The following is a 25,120-nucleotide window of genomic DNA, read 5'->3' on the forward strand; positions in this document are numbered from 1 at the left end:
ATCTTCATTAAAGATCCGAAGAGCAGCATGAGCCCACTTCAAGAATCATTGGTGTGCACAGAGCTAGCCCTATGATGAGGCAGAGTAAGCCAGCTGCCTCAGGCGGCAGATGATGAGGTGCGGGGAGTGGCCGGAGCTGTGAGTGCCATGTGGCCTGTGTTGTACCCCCTATGCTAGCCTGCTGCCCTCAAGTGCAGTGGAAAACACTGGCCTTTCACCAGTACTGGAATAAAGCTCAACTGTCAGTCCAATTGGTTTCTGTATGTGCCTTGCGGGGGCACCATCTTGTCCTTCGCTTCAGGCCTCAAAATGTCTTGTGCCAGTCCTGGATGTACATCTAAAAGCAGGAATGGAAGCCATTCTAAGTCTTGTTAATTTCAATGGGAGTGTTATACACACACGTTTCAAACTCTCCCATTGAAATAAAAGGGATTCAAAAGTGATTAACTTTGACTGACTCATGCCTGCATGTGTCAGGACTTCGTACATTAATACTGTTAATAGGTCTAGAAATACTTCAGCAAACAAAAGTGGTGCGATTCAAAAACAAACCAGCCAGAAACTCTTCTTTCTCCTTTATTGATACTGCCAATATGACTACCTTTACACAGGTAGATTGCTTTCCTACACAACATGCACTCTTTTTGGATTAATTTGGAATTAATTTGTTTTTGTCTTCTACACCTCCTAAAATTATCAAATTAACACAAGAGCTGTACCTTAATCAGTTTCACGTCTTCCTTTTAAGCAATTATATTAGCTTCCTTTCCCCCCAAGTCTGTGTAAAGGTTACTTGGCAAGAGTACATGCATATGACAATGAAACGAAGACCAATCCACCACTAAAAGATAATGCACGTAAAAACATAATACAGTACTTTGACATTTCAAATAAATACCCACATAGAGATGTAATTTTAAAATGTAATCATACCACTTATGAATCAATACTGTAACCAAAAAAAAGATGAAAATATATGTCCCCACCTCTAGGAATAATAAAGTTTCTTCCAGCAAACAGAAATCTTTTCCCCACGTCATTTATTATTACAATTTCTACTCTTTTTTTCTTTTCTTTTCTTTTTAAAGGAAGGTGGTTTCTCCTCCCCTGAAAAGTACCAAATTTGATCATTCAAAGTTACCCTCAACAAATAGCACCAGTAGGTCCATCTTTGTTGATGCACATCTCAGTTTCTGTTTCCTGAAATCACCATGGATTAGATACAACATGCAAGAGAAAAAAATATTAAATGCATTGTTCTTCTTCTTCTTCTTCTCCTCCACATTTGCAAACAATACTATGGTTAACTGATCCACCACCATACAAAGCTACCAGAACACCAATATTCCCAAAACAACCTCTGTACTGCAACCACAAATGTGTTAATACATCTTGCTTCTTATTTTGTTCAATAAAGTTCGTTTGGTTCGCAAAGTATATTTTGGGGTGTTTCTTTTCTTCTTCTTCTTCGTCTTTTAATAGTTGTCTGCTTGTTCTTTTCTTCTATGCCCCTGAATTTGCATGATGAAGTATCATTGACTAACAGAATTTTTTACAATTTGCGCATATATCATCTCTATAGTAGGTCTACCCATTAAAAAAAAAATGTGCGGCAGGGGAGTTTGCTTTGCACTTATTGCTCCACATCGTGACTAGGTTCCAAAGCCGTGGTTCCTTTCTTTTCGAACAGACTAAGCTAGCCTAGGCTTCTCCCTTTAAAATTATGAAAGGCACTACTGGCAACAATTAAATCACAAAAAGGCGCTGAAATAGAACACCCTAGCACTGACAACTTTAGAATTTGTCTTTCTAAAATGTACCACAATTTGGCACAATAAAACAAAGTAGTAACAAAAACAATTCCAATTTGGAATTTAAGTGGTATAATAGTTGTATAAAATTCTGTTAACCAATCATACACCATTAAGATTTTCCTAAAACCCAGACATTCTGGAATTTATAGGTAACACTAATATTTCTTTTCAAGTGCCTATAACTGTTTTAACCAGAGCAAAGTCAAGTTTTCTTCTTGTTACATTGAACTATTCCTAAGAATAATAATACAATATGAAAAAACCCCAGAATTTGAATACCCTGGATTTCTCAATTAACATGGCAGTTAAAAATCAGTAATTTAAAACAGATAAAGCTTAACATTTTGTAAGAAGGAAAGAAAGAAAAAAGCTGCTGGTGCACAGCACATATACAGTTTAGCAGAACTCCTGGCTTGTGTTGGAAGTTCTTTTCTAAACACAGCGTAGAGCAAAACAATATCGTATAAAACTCTGCCACATGCGGATGGGAAAACAGCAAGCACAAGTCCAAAATGGAGAGAGACTATGCGCATAAGTCACTGGATTTTCCCCACCCCCCTTTTCATATAAACTCTTCTACAAAAAAAGAATAAAAAGACGTTAAAGTAAATAGCAAAATATTAAAAGTGCACAGGTTTAAACAATCAGACCATTGTTGGTTGTTGTTGTTGTTTTACATGAATGCTCTATAATGACAGTTACAAAATAATAATAATAATAATAATAATAATACCCATGTGAACCTTTCTAATAGGCCATAATAAGCTACCATGGCAATTATCAGATGATGAAGGAGGTTTCTTCAGCATTTGTAAGTTTTCTTCCTGCAGCAGCACTTAAAAGGATAAAGCTTTGTTTGTTTGTATCCAGACATAATATGCCAAAAAGAAAAAAAAGATGGTTGAAAGCGAGGGGGGAGAATACCCAACAATGCATGTTGCATATTAAAAATTATGTGGTTTTTGCCTTTTTTTGGGGAGGAGGGAAAGAGAGGTTCATGGTCAATGGTTTCCATTCTTTGTGCAACAGGCTACCGCCACTTCTAACCACAACGACACAGGCTAAGATACGAAGTTGCACAGTTGCAATAGGCTTCTCCGGGAGCTACTCTACAGCTGGAAAGTGGAAAGTGGGGGGAAAGAAAAAGAACACAAAAAAACATTAGAAATGAAAAAAAGAAAAGAAAAAACCCTGGTCATTATTCTTCAACTCAAGAACGGAAAACTTCAAATACACACAGGGGTGTGCTGCAAGAGCTCCATCGCACGTTAGTCAGCTGAGGGGAACCTGTTAGTCTTCTAAGGTAAAGCAGTCGATGCAGCTCACGTGTGCTTTTCAAGCATCTGGAACAATGCTCTGACGCACACTGTTAGCAAAAGCTGTGCAGGAAGAAAAGTTCCTTACAAGTCCTGAATCAATATGCTACTCAAGCGGTAAGTAGGCAGCGGTGAGTACGCGAGGGAACTTATCAATGAAGCATAGCGCAGCCCCTCCGGAAACATGCAGCTCAGTCAGTGTATCATGCCAGCCAATGAACAGAACAGGAAGTCATCCAGGAGAAAAGTCCTGCTTTGTAGAGGTAGGTGATGGCTTAGTATGTTTTCCATGCTGTATCCCAACTCAACAAGAGCAAAAAATGAAAGCATTTTTAAAAAACAAAAAACCGAGACACCGATTTAGCAGGAGTTAGTCTGAGGAAGCCTGTCCCAAACATCTTTTATCAAAGCTTACACACAAGAAGAAGAAAATCACCTGGGGGTTATTCAGAGTTTCTCTTCCTAGCAAGTTTAAAACCAATCCGGGCACAGGAAACTGACAAATGTCAGAGTGCATCTGGGCTGCTTCGGAACGCAAGCTAGGCACAGCGACTCTGAACACTCCAGACGTAAAAGGGTGCAAAGCCTTTGTGGTCGTAAAACAGCCATAGAGATCACCATGGAAATTGTTAGTAAGCCAGCTGAAAACTGTAAATATGCTGTCTTGAGCAATATGAACAGACACTGATAGACACTGTCACCATCTCACAAACACTGAGACTTCCCTATTTCATTCCAGTGAACTTGAAAACTTGCCAATGCTATCGATTCCATAAAACTTCCTTTTCTCCCCCCCACCCCCACCTGAGTATTCTTGTGTTACAAGCACCACCAGAGAAAAGGATATATTTAGAAAGGTTATTATCAGCTCCCCATCAATGCGAAAGCAATAGCAACCACTGCTACTAATGGAGCAAAATAGTTCCATATTCTAAATGCCTAGTTATGTCCAAGGCATTTTGTTTCAAAAGGGGTGGGTTCAAAAGGCCTTTTGGATTATTGTGCATCGAAGAGGAGAAAAGCAGGATTGAACATTTGCTAAACGGTGTTCTGCTTCTAAAAATATCAAAGCCTGCTATTAAAGCTCAAAATCAGGAGAATAGGCTGTGTTTTCTGCAAATGTAGTAATAAAGTGAGGTGTATGAGGCATGCTGTTCTGACACCAATTTTTTTTTTAATATTGTGTTTGCTGATTCTTCAGCAATACATTAAAACTGGATCATTCAGAATTGTTTATACATCGGCAGATGTAATGTCAATTGTGTGATTTCTAGCTGCCGGATTCTCTGTTTAATTTTTTTTTTCTCCTTGCAATTTTTTTGCAATTTGTTTTTGTTCCTAATCTCTTGAGGGGTCCAAGCACCACTCTGCTTCCTTCTGCCAGGAAAACAGAGAACACTCCCCTTATTACATTACAGTAACACTTCTATATCTCCTAACTACTTTATAGGCAGAGCGGCAATACAGAGGAAGCAAGCTGCTAATCATCTAAAAAGAATAATGTAAGATGAGGCAGTAACAACACCAAGATTACTGTTATTATTAGCATGGCTTTGGGAGGAGGGGAATATTACTAGGGTCAGCGGGCGCAGCTGTGCTGTCCTGCATTACTTCTTAGTAGTATTCTAAGCATACAAAGTTATTTGAAAAGAGTACAAAATGAACAGGGCTTTACATTAAAATAAAGTTTGAGGCTAGGCACTTTTGAATTGTTTTGTTTCTTTTTCTTTACAAAAATGTGCCTTGTTGTGCTCCTTAAATTTATCACAATTTAAAAAGCATCATTCCCCACTCCCAGTCTTGTATCATTACAATTTCTATAGGCACCAATTATGAAGTACACTTTTTTAAAAAACAAATATTATCAAACTTATTGAAATTAAGTGGCCAAAAAGGCCCCTTAAAAGTTCAATAATGGACAAATCATCTTTTTTATAGATGAATATGCATTTACTAACCTACTTCATAATTATGTAAAAACAAGAATAAACTGGTTATGTTTTTATTTCCTGTGCCTAGAATGTAGAGCCCTGTGAAATGTGTGCTTGCATTAAAAATGCAATTTTATTTCATCTTTTTTTTCTTTTTTGCTTGAACAAAAGACAGAGCTCTGTAATACTATCCTATTAAGCCTTAATACTGACAGTTAAGGAGAAATGCATTGCAACTTGACAATACTAGAACACACTCCTATTAATTCTGTACACGTATACGGTGCAGATATAGTAATAATGAGCATGACCTTACGTGCTTTAAAATCTCCTTGATTGAAACAGAAGAGAGTTAAGCACTTGCTTAACTTTCTCAATGAAAATCAAGGAGATTTAAAGTTAGACTAACTTTGGCCCAATATGCAATGCACCTTCTTCCTGGCAAATTACACTGCCAGAAGCAACAACAACATGATACTACAGAAATCTTTGTAGTATATGGTATTGTCCCACAACATAACTGTTCTGAAACATTGAGATCCTAATTTTGCTTTCTTTTAGTGTAAAGTTGCGTTCCAGAATCTCCTCTCTCTCTCTCTCTTTTTTAATTGTGCAATTTTCAACAGGTTAACCCTCTGAAGCGAAGCAAGGAAGGAAACCCAGGAATTTCAGAAGGCATCCTTCCTACTAGGTTGTCCTAGCTCTTAACAGCTTATAAGAAAGCTTTTTTTGGCTTTTGCTAAGTGGTAATAATGAAAGCAACTACCTGCTACAGCAGATTTAATTTAGATTCGTTTCTGGTTCAAAACACAGATTTCTTTACACCCAACATTACACATCTGATTTTTAAGCACTGCATTTCACCACTTTGCAGGCGTATTAAACAAGGAGATGGCTCTTGCCAATGAAATTATCTCCATTGTTTGAAAAACCGCCTAGAACCCAGGGGAAAGGATCACATCTGCGCTAGACAAGCTACAGTTAGTAACGCCAGGCGTCGTACACCTGGCCTGCACCTTTAACACTTACCGATAAACAGCAAAACCAAAGTCGCTCCTTCTGGAAACAGCCAAGTGCTTTTCCATCATTAGCTTGTTAACAGCATCCCCCCTCCCCATGCTTGTGAATCAGTTACAGTTAAGACCACTATAATACAACCTGTATTACATGGTTTAACAACATACTAGTACAAAGCCACGCACCACCGCAACATTAATATAGTGGGGATTTATGCTGACATTCCAAAAGCACAAACATCAGATGCATATTTACGGCCTCTCTCTCTCTCTCTCTTTCTCTCTTTTTGCCTTCTTAATCGCAATAGATCTTATACTTCTCGCTGCAAAACACCTGGTTATTAAGCACAGATCCTTCGGATCTGTCTCCGCATGACCGTATGTGACTTACACTGGGGTTACTACTCTTGGCTTTGGAAGCAGATTTTGTGCGCACCCTTTTGGACTGCTCATGGTCCAGCTCAAGATGCTCAAGGCGCTGGGTCAAAGCCAGCTTTTGCTGGATGGCCATACGGAGCAAGGAGTTCAGCGTCTTCTTTTCGTCTTCGGCCGCGGCAAGCTGGCGCTGCATTTCGTCCAGCTGCGTGACGTACTCGTCACACCTGCAATGAGAAAGAACTTTTAAAGCAGCACGGCTTTTTTGCTACCAGCATCCAAGAGTTGGTTCACGTATTAACTTTCAGACACATTATTTGGACTCACAAAGGACAGGCTACTCATACAGATAGCAGGCACTTACATGTCAAGAGAGCATACTGATCTCAGCTGCAGCAGCTTCTAGGGACTCTGAAGGGGCAAAATAGATCTTTCAGCTTGGGAAGGTTGCTATAACTGAGATCCACGAGTTCCTGGCTTACATGTTTGACCGATTATGGAAGTATATGGCTTTCATGACTTACAGAAGTAATCGAGATTAATCAGTTCCAAGACTGTTGTGTCCCAAAGGCTATGAGATGCAAGGTTTTCATAGAGAGACCAAGATTTTGATGTTGACATGTGCTTTTAGCAAGTGAACCCCCAAACACACACAGTAATTTGAGGAGTTACATATCCTTCAGTCAATAGGTAATATTACCAAGTCGGCATCTGTTGACTCTGTATATGGTTAGGCACCTCATATAAATCTCCAGCATTGCTAATATAAAAGAATACAATCTTTCCCTTCTCTTCTGCTCTCTGCTTCACAAAGGCCTGAGTGTTGTTTTTTCTTAAGGCTGGAGACAGAACTGAATAAAGTATGTGATTTTACATTTTCAGCAATGGGGAATGATAGAATCAGAGTTGCAGAGCTGAAAGGGACCCTGAGGAACATCTAGTCCAACCCCCTGCGATGCAAGAATATGCAGCTGTCTCATATGGGGATCGAACCTGCAACCTTGTTGTTATCAGCACCATGCTCTAACCAACTGAGCTTTCCGGTTTTTGCTTCTTAGCTCCAGTAGTCCTGGGTGCATTCTGCAATCTGTCTTTCACCTAGCAAGACTCCTAATCCTGTTCCATTTTAAGATGGCTTTAACTGCAGGCTTTGGGGGCAACAAGATCATGCCTAAATTCTTCTACACCCTGGCCCTGTTTTGCTTGACATAACATCTGAATAGTTCTGGAGAACATGGAAGTTTGCTCACACATTTGTGACATTTTCATTGTTTCAAAAACAAAAAACTCCTTGGGGTTTTATTTATTTATTTCATGCTAGTAAACTACCGTATTTTTCGCACCATAGGACGCACCGGACAATAGGACGCACTTTGTTTTAGAGGGGGGAGAACAAGAAAAAAATATTTTTCCCCTCTCTGCCCAGCGCCCCTTCAGTGAAGCAGCAGGAGGCGCTGCACAGAGAGGGGGATAACTTTCCCCCTCTTGTTTTCCCGCTCTAAAACAAGGTGCCGTTTAAGGTGCTTTCAGGCGGCTACCTTGGAAGCCTGGAGAGCGAGAGGGGTCGGTGTGCACTGACCCCTCTCGCTCTCCAGGCTTCAGGTTCCTTTCGACCTGCTCTTTGGGGCTGGCGGGAGGAGGCCCACCACCAGCCCCAAAGAGCAGGTCAGGGAGCAGCGGAAAGGCGCAGCGGAGAGGCTCCTGCCATAGCCGCGCGTCACCTCTCCAGCCGGGAGAGGGTCGCGGGGCTATGGCTTCTTTAGCCCCGCGCGCGCTCTCCCGGCTGCAGAGGTGACGCGGGGCTGTAGAGGCTCCTGCCATAGCCGCGCGTCACCTCTCCAGCCGGGAGAGGGTCGCAGGGGGCTGCTTTAGCCCCGCGCGCGCACTCTCCCGGCTGGAGAGGTGACATGGGGCTGTAGAGGTTCCTGCCATAGCCGCGCGTCACCTCTCCAGCCGGGAGAGGGTCGCGGGGCTATGGCATCTTCGCTCCACAGGACGCACACACATTTCCCCTTCATTTTTGAAGGGGAAAAAGTGCGTCCTATAGAGCGAAAAATACGGTAGGTTAAGTGCTGGCCATAATTTAATGCAATTCAGAAACTTCTTCATTCAGACAAAAGATATATTATGAAGATCCAGATACTAAGGCAATTCCACTCTGAATGTTACTACACACCTTATAATTCCACTATTGAAATGTGTTTGTAATTTTATCAGTAACCTAAGCTGTAGTTCAAGGCTCATACTGGTGTCTGTTACACAGGAGCAGAAGAAGCTGCCTTATACTGAGTCAGACCTTTGGTCCATCTAGCTCAGTATTGTCTACACTGACTGGCAGCTGCTCTCCAGAACTTCAGGCAAGAGCCTCGCCCAGCCCTATCTGGAGATGCCAGGGATTGAAACTGGGACCTTCTGCTTACAAGACAAATGCTCAACCACTGAGCGCCCTTCCCCTCAGAGCCTAGGCATGCATTCAGAACTATTGCGATATTTTTAAACCACAGCTATACTGTAGCTCTGCATTGCTCATCCTCATATGTTAGTTCAGGACACCATAATTTCAATTTATTGCTTTTTCCTTGCTGGAAGGCATCCCTAATACGTTTTATGTAAGCATAAAGGCAGCTCTAACATAACAGCTAGGAAACAGCTTCAAAAAAGAGATGCTGTGCCTTCTGGTGCTGGATAAAGACCTTACAGATTGCTGTGCATGACTTCCAGTGCTTTTTAAGTTAGGTATCCCATGTGCACACATGACTGCCATTGTTGGACCTTCTTGCTTTTATGTGGTAAAAAAGACACAAATTCAACTGCTGCGATTCTCTCTGTGTGTGTTGCAGGCTGAGCAAGTGTAACATTTTTGAAGGCCTTACTTTTGTGTAAATTCAGAAAAAATGTGTATTTAGCAGCACGATCTTATGCACGTAAACTTGGATGTCATTGTGTTCAATGGGACTTACTCTCTAGTATAGATTTGCATCCTTAGTGTGCAATATAATTTCTCTCTCTCTCTCTTACACACACACACACACACACACAGAGAATTCATTGGCCATGTTGAGATGTGACTCTTGCCATAATAAACCACAGAGTAGGCAGATCACCTTGTGCACAAGCTAAGTGCTTATGCATTCAGCTCAAGCCCTCCCTGCTTCACTCTTCCCTTCCTTGAGTGAGGAAAACAAACCATGGAGCAGTTGGCTTCATGTGGTATTCAAACCAGCTCTGACAGTTTGCTTCTACCAAACCATCCATGACTGGGAAGCTACTTTTTTGTGGGGAAAACAATCCATGAGTGCTGCTTTGGATATAAAGCTAAGCTACCAGCTCTGTGGTTTGTTACTCTGCTCAAGGAGTGAAGGAGCACAAGCTAATTCATCTGACTATGGTTCATGGTGCTACCACCAAACACGGCCATTGAGGAAGCTTGTATCAGTACATTTCCCAGGGTACATTGGTACTGTAGCAAGTTCCATTTGTTCCCCCCGTTACCAACTTCTGCTGACGTTTCAATGTATTTTACCTGGTAGCAAACATGGCCCTCAGAGAAGAGAAGGTAGCAGCATCTTCTTTTAAAGCCTTCAGCTCATTACGCAGCTTCATCATGGTCTCTGTAACCATGGCCTTTTCATTTTCATACTTGCTTTTCAAGTTGGCCAGAGCAACTTCTGCTGTCTTAAAAGTTTACAGAAAACAGCAAAAGAAAATAGTCACAGTTAATGGGATTATAGAGAATTAAGAAACGGAGAACATCCAAGAACATCAGAGTTCCACACCTGTTTGGAACCTTTACCAGGATCTGAACACAGAATCGCCAATGAGTACCTACCTTAGTGTATTGTGCATGTGTGAAGAGACTATTAAAAATATTATATACATGGAGGGAGGCATATCACCATTTGTCTAATGAATCCCTTTTGTTGACAACGTAAGCTGTGTAAAATTACAGGACCGCTTACCTGTTTGTTAGCCTTTAGGACAGTCCTCAGAGTTGCTATCTGCTCCCTCTTGGTGCTTAGCAGAGATTTCAGCTTCAGGATTTCCTCCATTAGAGCCTCTTTGTCTTTGTCTACTACCGGCCCGAGTTCCTGGGTGGTCACCCGCTGCCGAGACAGCTCTGTCGTTCTGTCAACCGCTTGTTGCAGATGCTTGATCTGGTCGCGGATTATGGCAATCAGGTTGTAAATGTTCATGGGCTCCTTCCGGGGATCAGATACTGGGGACGGGAGAGACGACACTGGCGAAGGACTGCTGTCCCCACTCCCACTTTCTGATTTTCCTAAGTCAATGGACAACAAGCCTTTAGAGAGAAGGATGGGCGATTTGCGGCCTTTGCCCTCTGGACTGGTACGGCCTCCTTTACCCTCTTTGTAGTAATCCAGCATGACCCGGTTTGGAGTTTCATTGTTGCACATGCAGACATGATGGTACAAGTTGGCTAACTCCTCGCTGAAGGAGACCAGCTCATCCTGAGCTACGCTGAGGCTTCCCTGTGTTTCTCCAGCAACATCACTTACTTTCTTGAGTTCCTTCTCCAGTCTAACCACCTGCTCTCTATCTTGCCTGCTAGATTTTTCCAACGAAGTAATCTTTTCGGTCAGAGCTTGAGATTCAGTCTCATACCTGCTCTTCTCCTCTTCGTATTTGGATTCACACTCTTCATATTTGGCTTTTAGGCCTTTGAGCTCATCTTTTAAGTCACTAATCTCTGCCACAGCCACTTTGTACTTGCATTCCAGAATCTCTGGGCCATTGATGTCAACCTCATAATAATCTCCATCTTCGTGGCTATCTCGCTCCTTTTCATTGTCAAGAGCTGACTGGCGCTCCTTGCTGACCTGGAGCTTTTTCATGGCACTGAGGTTCTCGGTGAGCCTGACTACCTTCTCATTCTGCTCAGACAGAGCCCCTCGGGTGTTCTCCAGCTGCTTTTGGAACTCTTGGAGTGTAGACAACAAATTCATTTTTTCTCTTTCCATCTACAATGAATAAAAAGCAATGTTTACCCTTTCTGAAAGTGCATCTACTATAACATCTGCCATAAAGGATACATGGCTCATTCTTTGCGTATATAAAATTCCTGGGTTCAACTTCCAGCACCTCCAGTACTAGTTACAAACAGGCAGTTGTACAAGATGATCCTTAGGGTCCCTTCCAACCCTACAATTCTATTATCCTGTGTACACACAACCCCTTTACCCTTCCTTCATGGTGTGAGCAACCAAACCAGGAAGTCTTCAATTAACAGCAGTACCATGGGTACCAGCTTCAAAACAAGCTATGATATTGAGACTACTGGTAATAATAATAATATCAAGAACCACTTTGTTCATAAATGGCTTTTGATAAATACTTAATTTTCAGATATATAGGGCCAGATTCAACTAAATAGCTGCACTGTGCGAAGTTTCACTAGTACAACGGTGCTTCCCCCCTCTTCATTCCCCTGTACACACCCCAATCAGGTCAGTGTAACCCCCAGTACAGTGCCTAGAAGAGGAGAAAGCATTCCATCAGGCGATAAGAAATGCCTGCGCTGACAGAACAATCAAATTCCAGCCACAGTTAGCAAGGATTTACCTGCATAAGCTGCTGTTTCAGCTTCTGGATTTCAGATATATTCAACTCACTCAAGAGATCAGACACAAGACTAGGCGCTGGAGGGAAGCTCTCGCTTTTCTTCGGCGTTGATGCCTTATTATTGCCATTGTTGATTTTACTCAGGCAGTTCTGCTCAAAGCCGTTCACAATCTCATCATTATTGGGCTCTGTGGTCTCATCGCTGAACTTCAGCCCATCCAGAGAGAAGTTCAAATGGCTCGTGTACATGGAATCATTGATGTTCATATAATGAGACAGCTCCTTCCGAAGGTTGTTCTTCTGCTCTCGTTCCGTCTTCAGGGTCTCCAAGGCCTCCTCAAGCTGGCGCTCAGATATCTCCTTTAACCTTATGGCATCTTCCAGCTGGCTGTTGAGGAACTCGGTAACTTCTTCAAGCCTCTTGATTTCATGTTTCAGCCCTTCAAATTCCACCTAGGACACAGAAAGTATCACTAAAATGCCTGACATCAAAAACGGGGGGAGGCGAAGCAGGAAACGCTCACCGTTGCTTACTAGTAGGAAGAGGGGGACACGAGGGGGGGGGATCAGCACGATGCAGCAAATGCACCGGCAGAGCCAATGTGGCCACCTTGCCTCTCTCCCTCTTGCTGGGCAGCGCAAATCCTGCTGTCGGAGGGTTAGGTAAGCACTGCTGCCCCCAAACTTCATCTGCTATTAGTCATGGGGTTCAGAGGGCTGAAATCTGAGGCATCAGAGAAGAGCTACAAGCTTTCCACAAGCACAACTGAATCTGAGCCCCCCCCCTCCCCGCCCAGAGAACAAGATATGGCAATTTCAATACCCACCTGGTTCTGCTTCAGGACTGAAACTTGCTTCTGAAGGCAGATGTTCTCCTCCTCGAGCTCAGTGTAATCTTGCAGCAAACGGGCTTCTCGGAATTTGTACTCCTTTATGTCGTCTCGCAAGCGGCCCCTCTGGAGTTCCACATTCTGATTTATCTGAATAATAATAATTGACTACATTTTGCTTCTGCCACAAAAACTTACAGTCTCAAAGACTGTAATCAATCATCAGATGTTTCACAAAATAACCATGCGTCTTCCTCATTCCCCTGCCCAGAAAAGGAAGCACCATAAAGGGTATAAGCCCCTAAGGGGTAGAAATTGATTTTTTTTTTTAAAAAAAGGAGCATCTTTTCAACAGGCCATATGCTTCAAGTGCTAATTTAAAAACTGTATGTCCGCATTTAGCAATTTCTTTAAAGTGGCCATTAAACATTCTAAAAGGCTGCTATAAAGAGGAGACAACAGGACCTCGTAGAATCAGGATGGATGCTAACTAGTGCTTTTAAAAGCAAGCATGGCTTGTTCTTTATTTATTAAAGAGAACAAAATTGACCAGAGAAAATGTGGAGTCGCTTTCTCTTGAGGTTTAAAATGTGGAGTAAAGGAGCATCTGTCAGATACAATTTAAGTACAGAGAAGAAAGCCAATGGACCTGTGACACTCCTATGAATCCATGACTTATGTAAATTGTTTGTTAAATGTTCTCACCAATTTAGGAGGGTGGGGGGTGGGGAGAAGAGGCAAAAATGAAAGCTGTGGACCACAAGTCTTCAACTGGTGAGTTGCAACATACCAAGATTGCAGTCCTAAAATATTACCTCCATTCCCCGTCTGCCCCCTGCATCATATTCTGTACGTGTGTGTGTTTTGACAGCCTTGGTAAGTAACATAGCACAATTGTTAAAATGATACTTGTAAGAAAGGAAGGGTTACAAAGAAATCATGTTTGTGGTAATAGCGTAATCTGACCTAAAGCCCTTTGTTGTTTAGGACAGAAGCCGAATAACGTGAGCAACAAATCCAATAAAGCTAACAATAGCTGTCACTCAGGCTGGGATTAAACCATGCAAGTCAGTCATACTGGTCCCACAGGAGAAGAAAATAAAGCAGCACAATCTGCACAGCTGGGGGCTGACCACATAGTCATATATTAAGGGTGGATCAGTTTGTTTCTGTTCTGTTATCAATGTGCTCGATCACAGGCCTGTTCCCTCCTCGCTCCGCGGATTTTAAAAAAATCACATTTAAACAGTACTCGGTTTTAATACATCTTATGCATGCTACCCCTAAAATACACATTTTTAAATGGCATTTCCATGCATCTTCCCTGGGTATGTGCATTTTTGTTTGCAGGTTTTGAAACTACACTGTAAATTTCAGAGAAGTATGAGATATGACTGATGGCTGCATTCTGATCGACATTTAAGTCCACGACTGGCAAATCAGGTCAGAGCGCTTTCAAATGCAAAACAAACAAATTTCTTCACTGCGCCTACAACAGATACAGTCAACGAAAAGAGCACAACCCATGTTTCGGAGCTATGTAACAACATACAGAGCCTCATTCAAGGCGTACCTGGAAGAGATCTAAAATTTAAGGTAGAGAAAGACTGAAAATGAGAATTCCACACTTTAACCTCTATGGGGCAACCTCTTTAGTCCAAGAGACGCATTCCTACCCAGTGGGCTGGTCCAAAAGTGAAGGCTACACAGGTGACCATGGTTAGCTAAAAGCAGCCTCACTGGCCAAAAGCAAAGGGCTGGAAGGGCTGAAATAAGGCTGCAGGCCAGACATTCCCCACTGCTGACCAAGGGCTATGATGTAGCTCTAGCACAGCTGTAGATGCTTTGTACATTGCCTGGCATCACTTTGCAGTTAAAAAGAGGAGGAGGAGGAGGAGGCGGCGGCGGCCAGGAAAAAGTGTTCACACCATCCAGCTGGGTATGAGGAGTCCTGGGAGACAACAGTGCTCAATGGGGAACGTTGAGCAGAGCAGCCAGCAAGAATGTAGAAGGCTGTGCAAAACCACAGTGCACACATCACTCAAAGCCAGAATGGCCACAGACCAGCAAATCTGAAGTAAAATCAAAGAACGGCACTCAGCTCTAGTGGATCCCTGTCCCAAAATACTAGCACTTCTTTTTTTATTGTCCTTTTTTTTTGTAATAAACTTTTGACAATCCATATGTTTACAAGTTTCTTATAATAAACTTTTTTTTTTTACAATCTATATCCATTCAAAAGAAATTACAGGTTTGCACCTAACGACCTAAATCCCTACTCTTGGTTTGCCTAATAAAGGTATTGCCCTGATATCGTTACCGAAACCTTTCTCACGAGAAAGCCCAGCTACCTTTACGTTTTACAATTTGATTATCTGTTTGCTTTTAAATTGCGCATTAAAAATTTGTTGTTCTCTAAGCAAATCGCATCATATTAACTTTACTTGTTTTAGTTTAATAATTGTTTCCGTGCTTGCTTATCTCGGGAAAAGGCGCTCTCCTTTATTCCTGATGTGAGTAAAAACTTTCCATGGAAGTGGAGTCTGGGAGGCAGTGGCAGCGAAAGAGATGGGGTAGATTTCATTGCTGCTGGGTGGTTGAGAAGTTCCACATATCCCTTCCACTGCTTATCAGTCATCTAGTAGGGTAACGCCCTTGGGACTGTGGGAAGAAGACTTGCAGCAACGAGATTGTTTTTGTTCAGGAGGGCTTGGAGAAAGGGTTAAGAAATAGTGAAACCAGTCTCCATGTGGTGTGTCTAGTAATGGAAGAAGGAAGAACAGCTGGCTTGCATATCAGAAAGGCCAGAGGCAGCTGAATGTCTCTGAGGAGGCCGCAGTTTGTGTTCCCTGCCCCCATTTCTGCTGCCTGTTACTGGTATGAGAACTAGTGACCCAGTGAGACTGTGCCAGCCTTCAGCTGTCTCAAAGGTGTTCACTGAAGAGATTGGAAGAACCTGTTGCTACATTGATATTACTTATTAAGTAATATTACTTATAAGAGCTTTTCTCAGCAAACATCAGAAATTAAAAATATCGTGTTTTCCTACACAGCTGCCGTTTTATTTCTACACATTTTTACAGCTGTTTAATCACTCCCTCTCCTGCTTTTCTGCTCTCTGGTTTATTTAAAGTTTTCCATTACAACTAAGCCTAAAAGCTTAGTAAATGTTTTCAATCCAAACAGAGGTTCATACCTCTAAGAATATACGTGATTTTAGATAACATTTCTGGAAGACTCAAAATAAAACTACACATCTCTTTTTCCTCCGTGAATATATCAAACTGTAAATTTCCTGTTGCAATTGTTCCAGGAAAGACTATTTTGCATAGATGGATCACAATTTTAAAACATCCAGATATTTCTGGAGTGAGGAAGGGAATTAACATAAATGTTTTCGCCATCTTGGAAATGGTGCCCTGTGTAATTTACTGCATGCCAAGAAACTTTAAAGGGGCAAATTAAGTGAGCCAAGACCTTGTCGAAATTTCCAAGTACAAGGTACATTATTGGCAAAGTGTTTCTGCTTACCTAAGACACATGACACACTATGTAAAAGATGCATATAACATGTTAAGTAGGAAGAAGTGCACTAACACACACACACACACACACACACACACACACACATTTCAGGCAAGGATTGTTGTAATTGTGCTGCTGAATTTCCATTCATTTACATCTGGTTGTGTTACTGGGTAAGGAATTGCATTCTCACTATACTCAACGTTTTGGTGACATAAATGAAATCAAGACTTACCACTCCAAGAAATATACCTTAAATCCACCCATAGAAAGCTAACTGCACATTTATTGCAATTCCCAGCTAGCAACTAAATCTCAAGCCTTGATGGCAAGTTAAAGCACAAGGCAATTTATTCGGAACAGAGGGAGCTGCTCATGGACATTACTTTTCAAAAACAGAGTCATTATAGATTGCTTTGGTAAGACAAATAAATGGATTCCAAACTGACATTTCCCAAGATAAGAAAAGCCAAATGATTTCAAACCAGTAATTCAAAAAAATAAAATAAAAAATCTTTACTTATTTCACTGTGCTGTTTGGTCTTCATTTAGATTCTAAATTTAGAATTTGGGCCACTTCTTGGGCAACGAATGTCACAAACTCTTGAGTGACCAGATCTGCCTGTCCCTTTTGGAGTCAGATGGAGCACAGCGTTCATCTTACAGCACCGGCAATGTTGCATGTTGCTACCAATCTTGCTTTCAGGCTTTCAGAGCCTACCAGCTGCCATGTCTCATTAATGTCCTGTGTGCAAAAAGTCCAGAAATCGATTTTATCTCATACAAGGGGTGGGGGGGAGTAGTTTGGAGCCGAGACCAACAAATAGTTCACCACCGCCACCCAGATAACGTTTCAAAGTCAAAACAGTGGAAAAGGTATTAAAAGATCTTTTGCAGCAGAGAGTGTTTGGCAGGAATTAATGCACCAAAGAGGGGAAGTGGGTAAAATTTGAAAACGTCTCCCAAACACTGCACTAAAACAATAACGAAATAAAGGGAAAGGGTCTCTTTGAGATAAGACACATCTTAACATGGTGTTACATTGGCAACTAGCTATTTGTGCATGTGACTGCTAGTTATACATTTTAGATTTATGAATGAACATTAAGAGATGATTAGGAATTTGGGGCATCGTATCGCTCAACCAGAAGTCAAACCTTTATCATCATTGCAAGTGAACATTTGCAAAACCCTTTGGCTTACCTTGAGCTAAGTGAAAGCAGTGGCCAGCCCCAAGCCCTGGCATAGTCTCTTTCCTTGCCAGTGAAGCAAAGCAGGATCCTGACACTCTGTTTTTCATTGCTGCCAAGGGGAAGACCCTACAGCTGGGTCTGGGATCATCTGCTATCTACTTCCTGCGCCCAAAATTAAGTTGCTAGGCCTTGGGGAAGGGAAGGCGATTGTGACTTGCAAGATCAAGGATTCCATTTCAAATCCTGCTTGCAACAATTCAGCGCTTAAATGCTTGTGACACTTCCAGGATGATGTGCTTCTTCCCTAACATAGGATCTCACAGAGTGGGGGCAACCTAACATATGGGGATGTAAAGTTACAAAAAAAATTAGCAATCTTTGACAGAATATTTGGCTGTTCTAGTCCTTTCCCAAGTTTTTCTGCCTGCCTCAATCATGGGACAACCATGAGGCACACCTATTGGGATCTGAGTCAATGTTAAGCCATCAAGCAGCCACCCTGTCTTTAGTGACAAACAAAGCATACAGACAGTAGTGACATCAGTATGGCTCAATGAGCATGTCATGTTGTTACGGCAAGTTGAAATTGGTTCTCTTTTAGAAAGGAAACAAACTTCTAGCTGCCACCCAACCTAATTGGCAGTGGTTGCAGGAAGCGGAGGCCCTGCCAACACTGTTGGATACGGTGGCTGGATCTAGCATCTTCCTTTAGCTCTCTGCTCCTCTTCACTGCAAGACGAGATTGAACAGGAGAAGGAGCTGGAAAAAGGGCTTGGTGGACTGCCTAGGGCTGTGTCACATGCCTGCCTAACCCATATTGTGACAGATGTGTGCAGCAACACAATAAAGCAGGAGGAGTGAGCCTGTGGTCCTCTAGAGATTCCTGGACTACAATTCCCATTATCCCTATTGGCCATGCTGGCTAGAGCTGGTGGGAGCCCAGTAACGTAGGGGGGCAGCAGGTCCCCCCACTTTTGCAAGAAGCAAAGAGCGGTGGACCATTGCCTGAAAAACAAAAAAATATAACAAAAGCAAGAATGCCACAAACAACAAGGCATGACAAAGGGAATTTCAAAGATGGGACATAACTGTTCTATGGTGTAGAAAGGTAAGAACATAAAGGCAGAGGAAGGTTGAGACTGCAGTGTGGTGCTCCAATAGTTAACTAATTCTGCCCTCTCATGCCCTTGATTTTGCCCAGCTCAGGTGTCAGCTCACTAGAAGTTTTGTAGATAAGAGAAATGGATATTGTTCCACAGAACTGGATGATATAATCACCCAGTTCTCACACTAATGTGATTTTTGAATTCGGTTAAAGCAGCAGGGCTAACAGAACCTTTTCATTTTTGACATATCTGCAAAATAGGTATTTCGTTTGGCTGTTTTCTTTTTAAACTAAGCAAGAAAGAAATCTTTCATCAGCAAAGGCCTTGCAGGAATAACACCCACAAAAATATTGCTGAGGGATGGCATCTATTGGTCATCCATTGACTGTGGTTTCAGATAAACCTTGCCAATTTAGTGGCCCATCTTTTTTACAATGAGCAGTTGGGGGTGGGCATCATATGTGTAGCCTAAAGTAGTCATAAAATGATAATAACTGAGTCCAGAACTGTAACCCAGGGGTAGGAGGAGGCGAGGCTTTCCTTGACATTTATTCGTACTATTTTCGTAAGACAACATCCCAGAATCTTTTATTCCTTCAGAGGCAGGTCTTTGTGGGAAGCCTATGCTGATTAATTGGGAGAGAAAGGAAATCCCTTGGAAAAATATACCCTGAGACTGTTTAATGTCTGTCCAAATTACCATCTCTCCCCATTTGTTTCTCCAAATTGTACAGCAGCTGAAAGGCATCATTTGTGGGGAAATTGAACAGGTTTCTTCATAACAAATGTTACATTTTTATTTAATGGAAGCAAGGATATTTTCTAGTGTCTTTTCCTTCCTTCCCTCCCCACCCTCCCAGGAAAATAATGCTACGCAGAAATGGCAGGACAAATAACGGTAGTAATATGCCAGCTTTCCAAATATACTTTTAATTTTAGGTTTACTGTCTGCATAGGAATATATTCAGATATTTAGGTTAACTGTCTGCATAGGAATATATTCAGATTCGAGTGATGGATGCATTGATCATTTGTGGCGAGGATTAGTCAAGCTTATGCCTGATCCTTGGATCCCATATCCAGAATGAAGGGGGGAGGAATGCCTCCAAATTTAGGAGTCTCAGCTGTGGCTGCAACTGTGGTGAGCAATCTAAACGATGTCAACACCACTAATATGAATTAAAACTGGCAGGGTCTATCATGTTTGTGAGACTACTTCTGGGTCATTTGGAAAAACAAAAACAAAGGAGAGTCAATAGAAAACTGAATGTAGTTACGGCACTGAAGAAGAGGAGATGCAGTTAGTTATTCTAGTCCAGCCTTCTCCATCTGGTGCCCTCCAGGTAGTTAGGACTGCAACTCTTGCCAGCATTTGCAAGCTGTCAGAACTTTTAGTGTGCTAGTAGCAACCGGTACTTTGGAACTCCCCACGCAGTGCATTGTGCGCACTTGTCATGCCTATCTGTGACATTATTCTCAGTCTGAAGTGTGGGCATGACTGGGCCTCACACACTCCCCTTCTTTTTTAACTGAAGGAAGTGGGAAAGGTCGTCACATGCACTGCAATGCAATATCTGAAGAAAGGCCTCTAAAACACTGTGATTTAACAGTTCCAGTTAACTTGTGTACAAATAAAGAACACACCTTGAGCCATGGTGCTCATGCATAGACAGGCTAAGTTTCTAGCAAGATCCTGAATTCTGAAGAGAGAGAAAAGTCACCAATATCTCCTTGTTGAAAAAGTAGAATAAAATCCTATTTCTTTAAGCATGCCCATCTTACAGAATCTTTTTGTGAAAAGCAGGGCAGGAAAAGGATGTTTGGGATTCATAAACTCAGCTGTGCGAATAAATATTTAAATATCTGCTACATTTATGAAGTTGTTTGAGGCAAAACCTTTGTAAAACTGCTGAGTGTCTGGTTTTTTTAATTGATTTATTTTTTATGCACAGTTGCATTTTGGAAAGCAGAGTTTTATAAAATAATAGTAGAATATTCTGTTGTACCCCAGTCATGGTAGTAAATCATGAAGTGCTTTAGAGAACAAAAAAGGAGGATGGAAAGGGTAAAGTTAGGAGAATGTGTAAATAAAACTACTAAAACTGTGATGTACTTAGTGTTGAGATTAACTGAGCCATGACTTTAAAGGAGAAAAATCTTTAGAAATGTATTACTAGCCTAGGGTGCCACCTTCAAAAACAAGAGGAACTTGTGTGTTTGGGCAGGGGAATGTGGCCTTCCAGATGATGTTGTACTCCTGCTCCCTTTGACCCTAGCCAACAAGGGCAAAGGTCAGGGATTATGGGAGCTGTAGTACAACAGCACCTGGAAGGTGAAAGTTCCCCATCCCTGGTCTAGTAAATTCTAGATTTAGGTTCATCTACTTCATGAATCTGCAGGGATAATTCAATATGAGACCGGGACAAAATTAATAAGGACAACCTTGCTGAGGTGGGAAGCAGTTTGCTTTACATTTTGACAAGCTTCTTCTACAGCGAACCTTTTCAGGATCTGGAATTCAGGACTTTAAAATTAATTCAATAAGTAAAACTACTAGAAATGTTATTAACATCATTATGTGAAGTATTGTTGTGTGTCAAGTACTATTAAACATATTGGAGCACCTACACTCAGATGTTTGCTGTTTCTCATTTGCTTCAGATATTCTGTACCCTGAAATCTGTTCCTCACCCCCACACTAACAAACACTATTTTGAAACAGCCTAATTGTGGCTCTTTTGGGGTGGGTATACAGCTTATTCTTTAGCAGACTAAAGGTCAAAATAAAAGATGGAAAAATCAAAGTTGGAAAGAGAATTGTTAGACCCTAAAGTTAAGAATTTGTCAAGAATGTATATCTTGCTGTTGAAATGGAATACTCAAGATGAAATGGTGAAATCTGCTATGATTAAATGGGCACAAGATGTTGGACATAATATTATGATGGCTGACTGGGAACAGTTATGGACCACTGGTATGAAGTTTACGGCATGCAATGCCTTAAAATAGAATTTAATGAAAATGATTTACAGGTGGTACATAACACCAGTCAAGCTTGCAAAAATCTATCATTTGCCCGATAATAAATGTTGGAAATGTAATGAAACTGAAGGTACATTCTTTCACCTTTGGTGGACATGCCCAAAGATTAAGGCATTCTGGGAGATGATCTATAACGAAATGAAAAATGTATATAAATATACCTTTCTGAAGAAACCAGAGGCCTTTCTCCTGGGCATGGTCGGCCAATTGGTGCCAAAGAAAGATAGAACTTTCTTTATGTACGCTACAACAGCAGCAAGAACACTCATTGCGAAATGCTGGAAGACACAAGATCTACCTACCAGGGAAGAATGGCAGATGAAGTTGATGGACTATATGGAACTGGCGGAAATGACTGGCAGAAGTCGAGACCAGGGAGAAGAGTCGGTGGAAGAAGATTGGAAAAAATTTAAAGTATACTTACAGAAACATTGTAAAATTAATGAGTGTTAGAAGGATGCGGGAATGAATTAACATGATTTTAGTAGAAATGCAACAAAGAATTAAGTAAAAGTTGATTGACATTGGGTTAAATTGAAAAAAATTAAGGTTAATTCGTTAAAACTATAGAATCAAAATTGAGAAAGATGGGAAGAACTTGCTGAAATAGTGAATTGAACTAGAATACAAAAAAAGGGAGGTGTGAGGAGGTCGATGAAATAAGTTAAGGAAAGGTAAAGATATGGAATATTGGATGTGTTTTTTAGTTTCCTTTTTCTCTGTTTTGTTTTGTTATACTATTGTATGGTTTTTATATGTTTTATGTGTTTTGTTATTGTTTTTTTGTCACTTTATTGTTATTTCTTCTTTTCTTCTGTAATTCTTAAACTTTTAATAAATATCTTTTTTTTTTAAAAAAGGTCAAAATAAAAGTCAAGGTATGCTACAGCTAAAAACACACAGAGCCCCCCCCCCCAAATCAGGATGTGGCTTTAATTAATGGTTTAATTGTTTAATTAAAATGGTTTAATTAATAATGACATAATGGTTTAATTAAAAGTTAAGTGATCTTCAGTCATGCATAGTACGAGTTCTCAAATAATAGAGTACAGTCAGGATAAAGAACTTCAATACACTTGGGGAATCAATTTATTCATTTAGTATATAAAATCAAAACATTAAATTGTGTCTGCCCTGATAAAACCAAAATTTCCTGAAAACGTTGTACACTTCAAAATCAGGCTGTATCTCCAGATTTCTGTTAGATGCCAAGACTTTCTACACTGTCACCTTTAAAAGATACGTTCTGCTTTATAATATCTTTCTTTCAAGTATATCAATGCACAACATCAATAAAGCAAATCAGGAACAGATGCCTCCTTAAATAATATGCAAACCAAACCAAGCACATTTCCATGACAATTCATCATCTTTGGAATGCTTTTTTCCCATTATGGGCTCTCAAAAGGGCTACAAGTGATAAATGATAGATTCTCATTGAGTGAAATAGAAAATTCTTATAATTATTGTAGAGGGGGAGCAAAAGAAAGAAAAACTGTCAGTTTAAAATCAGCTTTGATAAAGATAAAAGGTGAGAAACCCAACAGCTGCCATCTGCTACAGCCCACAGTATGCTGAGGGAGCACCCAGCAGTGGGGCTGGAGTCCCACCATTCTCTACATCTGAATTTTCCTGCAACGAACAAAAGAAAATGCAGGGGCTCTGCCTATTTATCCTGCAGTTCTTCGTGGTGCCTTAAAGTCAAAGCATTTGAGGGGGGAAAGCAAAGAAGAGACCATATGCTGATCTTCCTAATTTGGTCACTATGAAGGGTAAGGGCGACAAGTCCCGCAGACCCAATTTGTTATGGTGAGTTCCTTGGGGACACAAAGCTTCTATCTAATCTGTGTTTTATGAATATCTTTGATAAGCATACATTGGCAGTAGAGGGCAGCGAGGGAGGGGAGGGGGCTGCCTTCTAGACAAAATTTGAACACTGTACCAGTGCTGCCAGGCAAATTTAGTTGAAATGCACCTATAACTTTGCTGTGCAATATATCTATGATCTAAATGCTTTGAAGATTGTGCACTAAACCTTTTCTTAAGGAAGGAGGGAAGGTATGGCATGCCATCAGTTTTGTCAAAGAGGCACAGCCAAAGAATGCATTTTTTAAACAAATATTTATTGGCAAAATTATAACAATACCAATAACAAAACAATAGCAATAATAAAGCAACTAGTATCTCCCACTACACTAAATACCATTGGCAACCATTGGGGTTTCATTCCTGGCCCCTTCCCCGCAGGTTGGCAGAACGCATATAAGAGTGCCCTGCCCGGTTATGCCCCCCCCCCCCGTTCTGTCCTTTTAGTGGTGTGCTTAGTAACGTTTTCAAGTTATTTCCGGGTCCAGCATCATGCATGTGTGTGCAATTGCACATCATTTGAATGTGTGTTTAATCAGTTGTTACCTGTAGTTGGTCCCCAAGCCTGTCTGCCATTTGAGGGACGGGCGAATAAATTTCTCAAATAAAATATGAATGCCTGTTTATTAAGAGGGTAATAACAGAGTGTAACATGATACCATAATGTGTAAAACAACCACAAAGGATTTAAATCCAAAGGCAATTTCATGGAATAACTGCATTACAGGATTATAATTTAGAAAATCTAATCACCTAGTGAGAGAGCCCCACTCCACAAACAAGGAGGGTGGGGAGCTCTAGCTGATGAAGCTTCTTAGCCCCAGTGACAAAGTGTCAAGTCAAGGCAACAAGAGAGCTAAATCACTGAGCAATTTTGGCAGCAGGGAGAGAAGGCCTTCCCTTTGTGACCTAAGAAATCCCGAGCACCCAAGAAACATTCCCCACCAGATATGCAGGTGGAAATTTAACAGAGATGTTGAGGCTATCTGTACTATGTTGAGCTGTACTTCATAGAATGTCACATACACAACTATCTGCCTGCTGCACTACCGGACCCATCCAGTAGGGTGGATTTAGGTCCATTTTGCTTCCTGGGAATGCACCTCTTCGCACACACAATAGTGTTACATGATCCCTGTCTTTCTTCTCCCTGACCAATTTTCTCGTTTTGCTACCACCCCCACCCCACATTTAGCTCGGCTGCTGTTGCTAAAGCCTGAGTGCCCTTTCAGATGACTTTATTTATTTTAGTGGGCATTTAATGAAGTACTATCATCTCCTGCCACATCACAAACACATTCCAGACATGCAATATATCTGCCTTGCATAATCTCATTCCCACCTACTTCTTTTTCATGTTCACTAAGAGCCAATTCACAGGACAAGTAGTTTTCAAGGGATGTACTTAACCTATTATAAACCCCTTCGTCGCATGAAACAAGACATACGAGCTGCTTAGGCAAAGCAGGGTTCCAATTTAGCTACACTTCAAAATCACCTGGTAACCCTGATTTCAAAACCTAGTT

The 25,120-nt window shown here is 41.2% G+C and overlaps 1 protein-coding gene across 4 annotated transcripts in view; it reads right to left on the reverse strand.

Moving 5' to 3' along the window:
- Positions 1-563: 563 nt before the first annotated feature.
- Positions 564-25,120, reverse strand: part of BICD2 (BICD cargo adaptor 2) — an 87,324-nt gene continuing 62,767 nt past the window's right edge. For 2 of the 4 annotated variants that reach the window (XM_080996768.1, XM_080996771.1), the window contains exons 3-7: positions 12,860-13,012; positions 12,033-12,485; positions 10,412-11,431; positions 9,976-10,127; positions 564-6,679 (exon numbers count right to left, since the gene is read on the reverse strand). In XM_080996768.1, coding sequence (XP_080852894.1) covers positions 6,373-6,679; positions 9,976-10,127; positions 10,412-11,431; positions 12,033-12,485; positions 12,860-13,012 — 2,085 coding nt within the window. In that variant the 3' untranslated portion in view covers positions 564-6,372. The remainder of the gene's footprint in view (positions 6,680-9,975; positions 10,128-10,411; positions 11,432-12,032; positions 12,486-12,859; positions 13,013-25,120) is intronic. The other 2 variants (XM_080996770.1, XM_080996769.1) reach the window with 2 other exon arrangements.

The sequence above is a fragment of the Podarcis pityusensis genome (genome assembly GCF_964106645.2).
Source record: "Podarcis pityusensis genome assembly, chromosome: 2".
NCBI lineage: Eukaryota > Metazoa > Chordata > Lepidosauria > Squamata > Lacertidae > Podarcis > Podarcis pityusensis.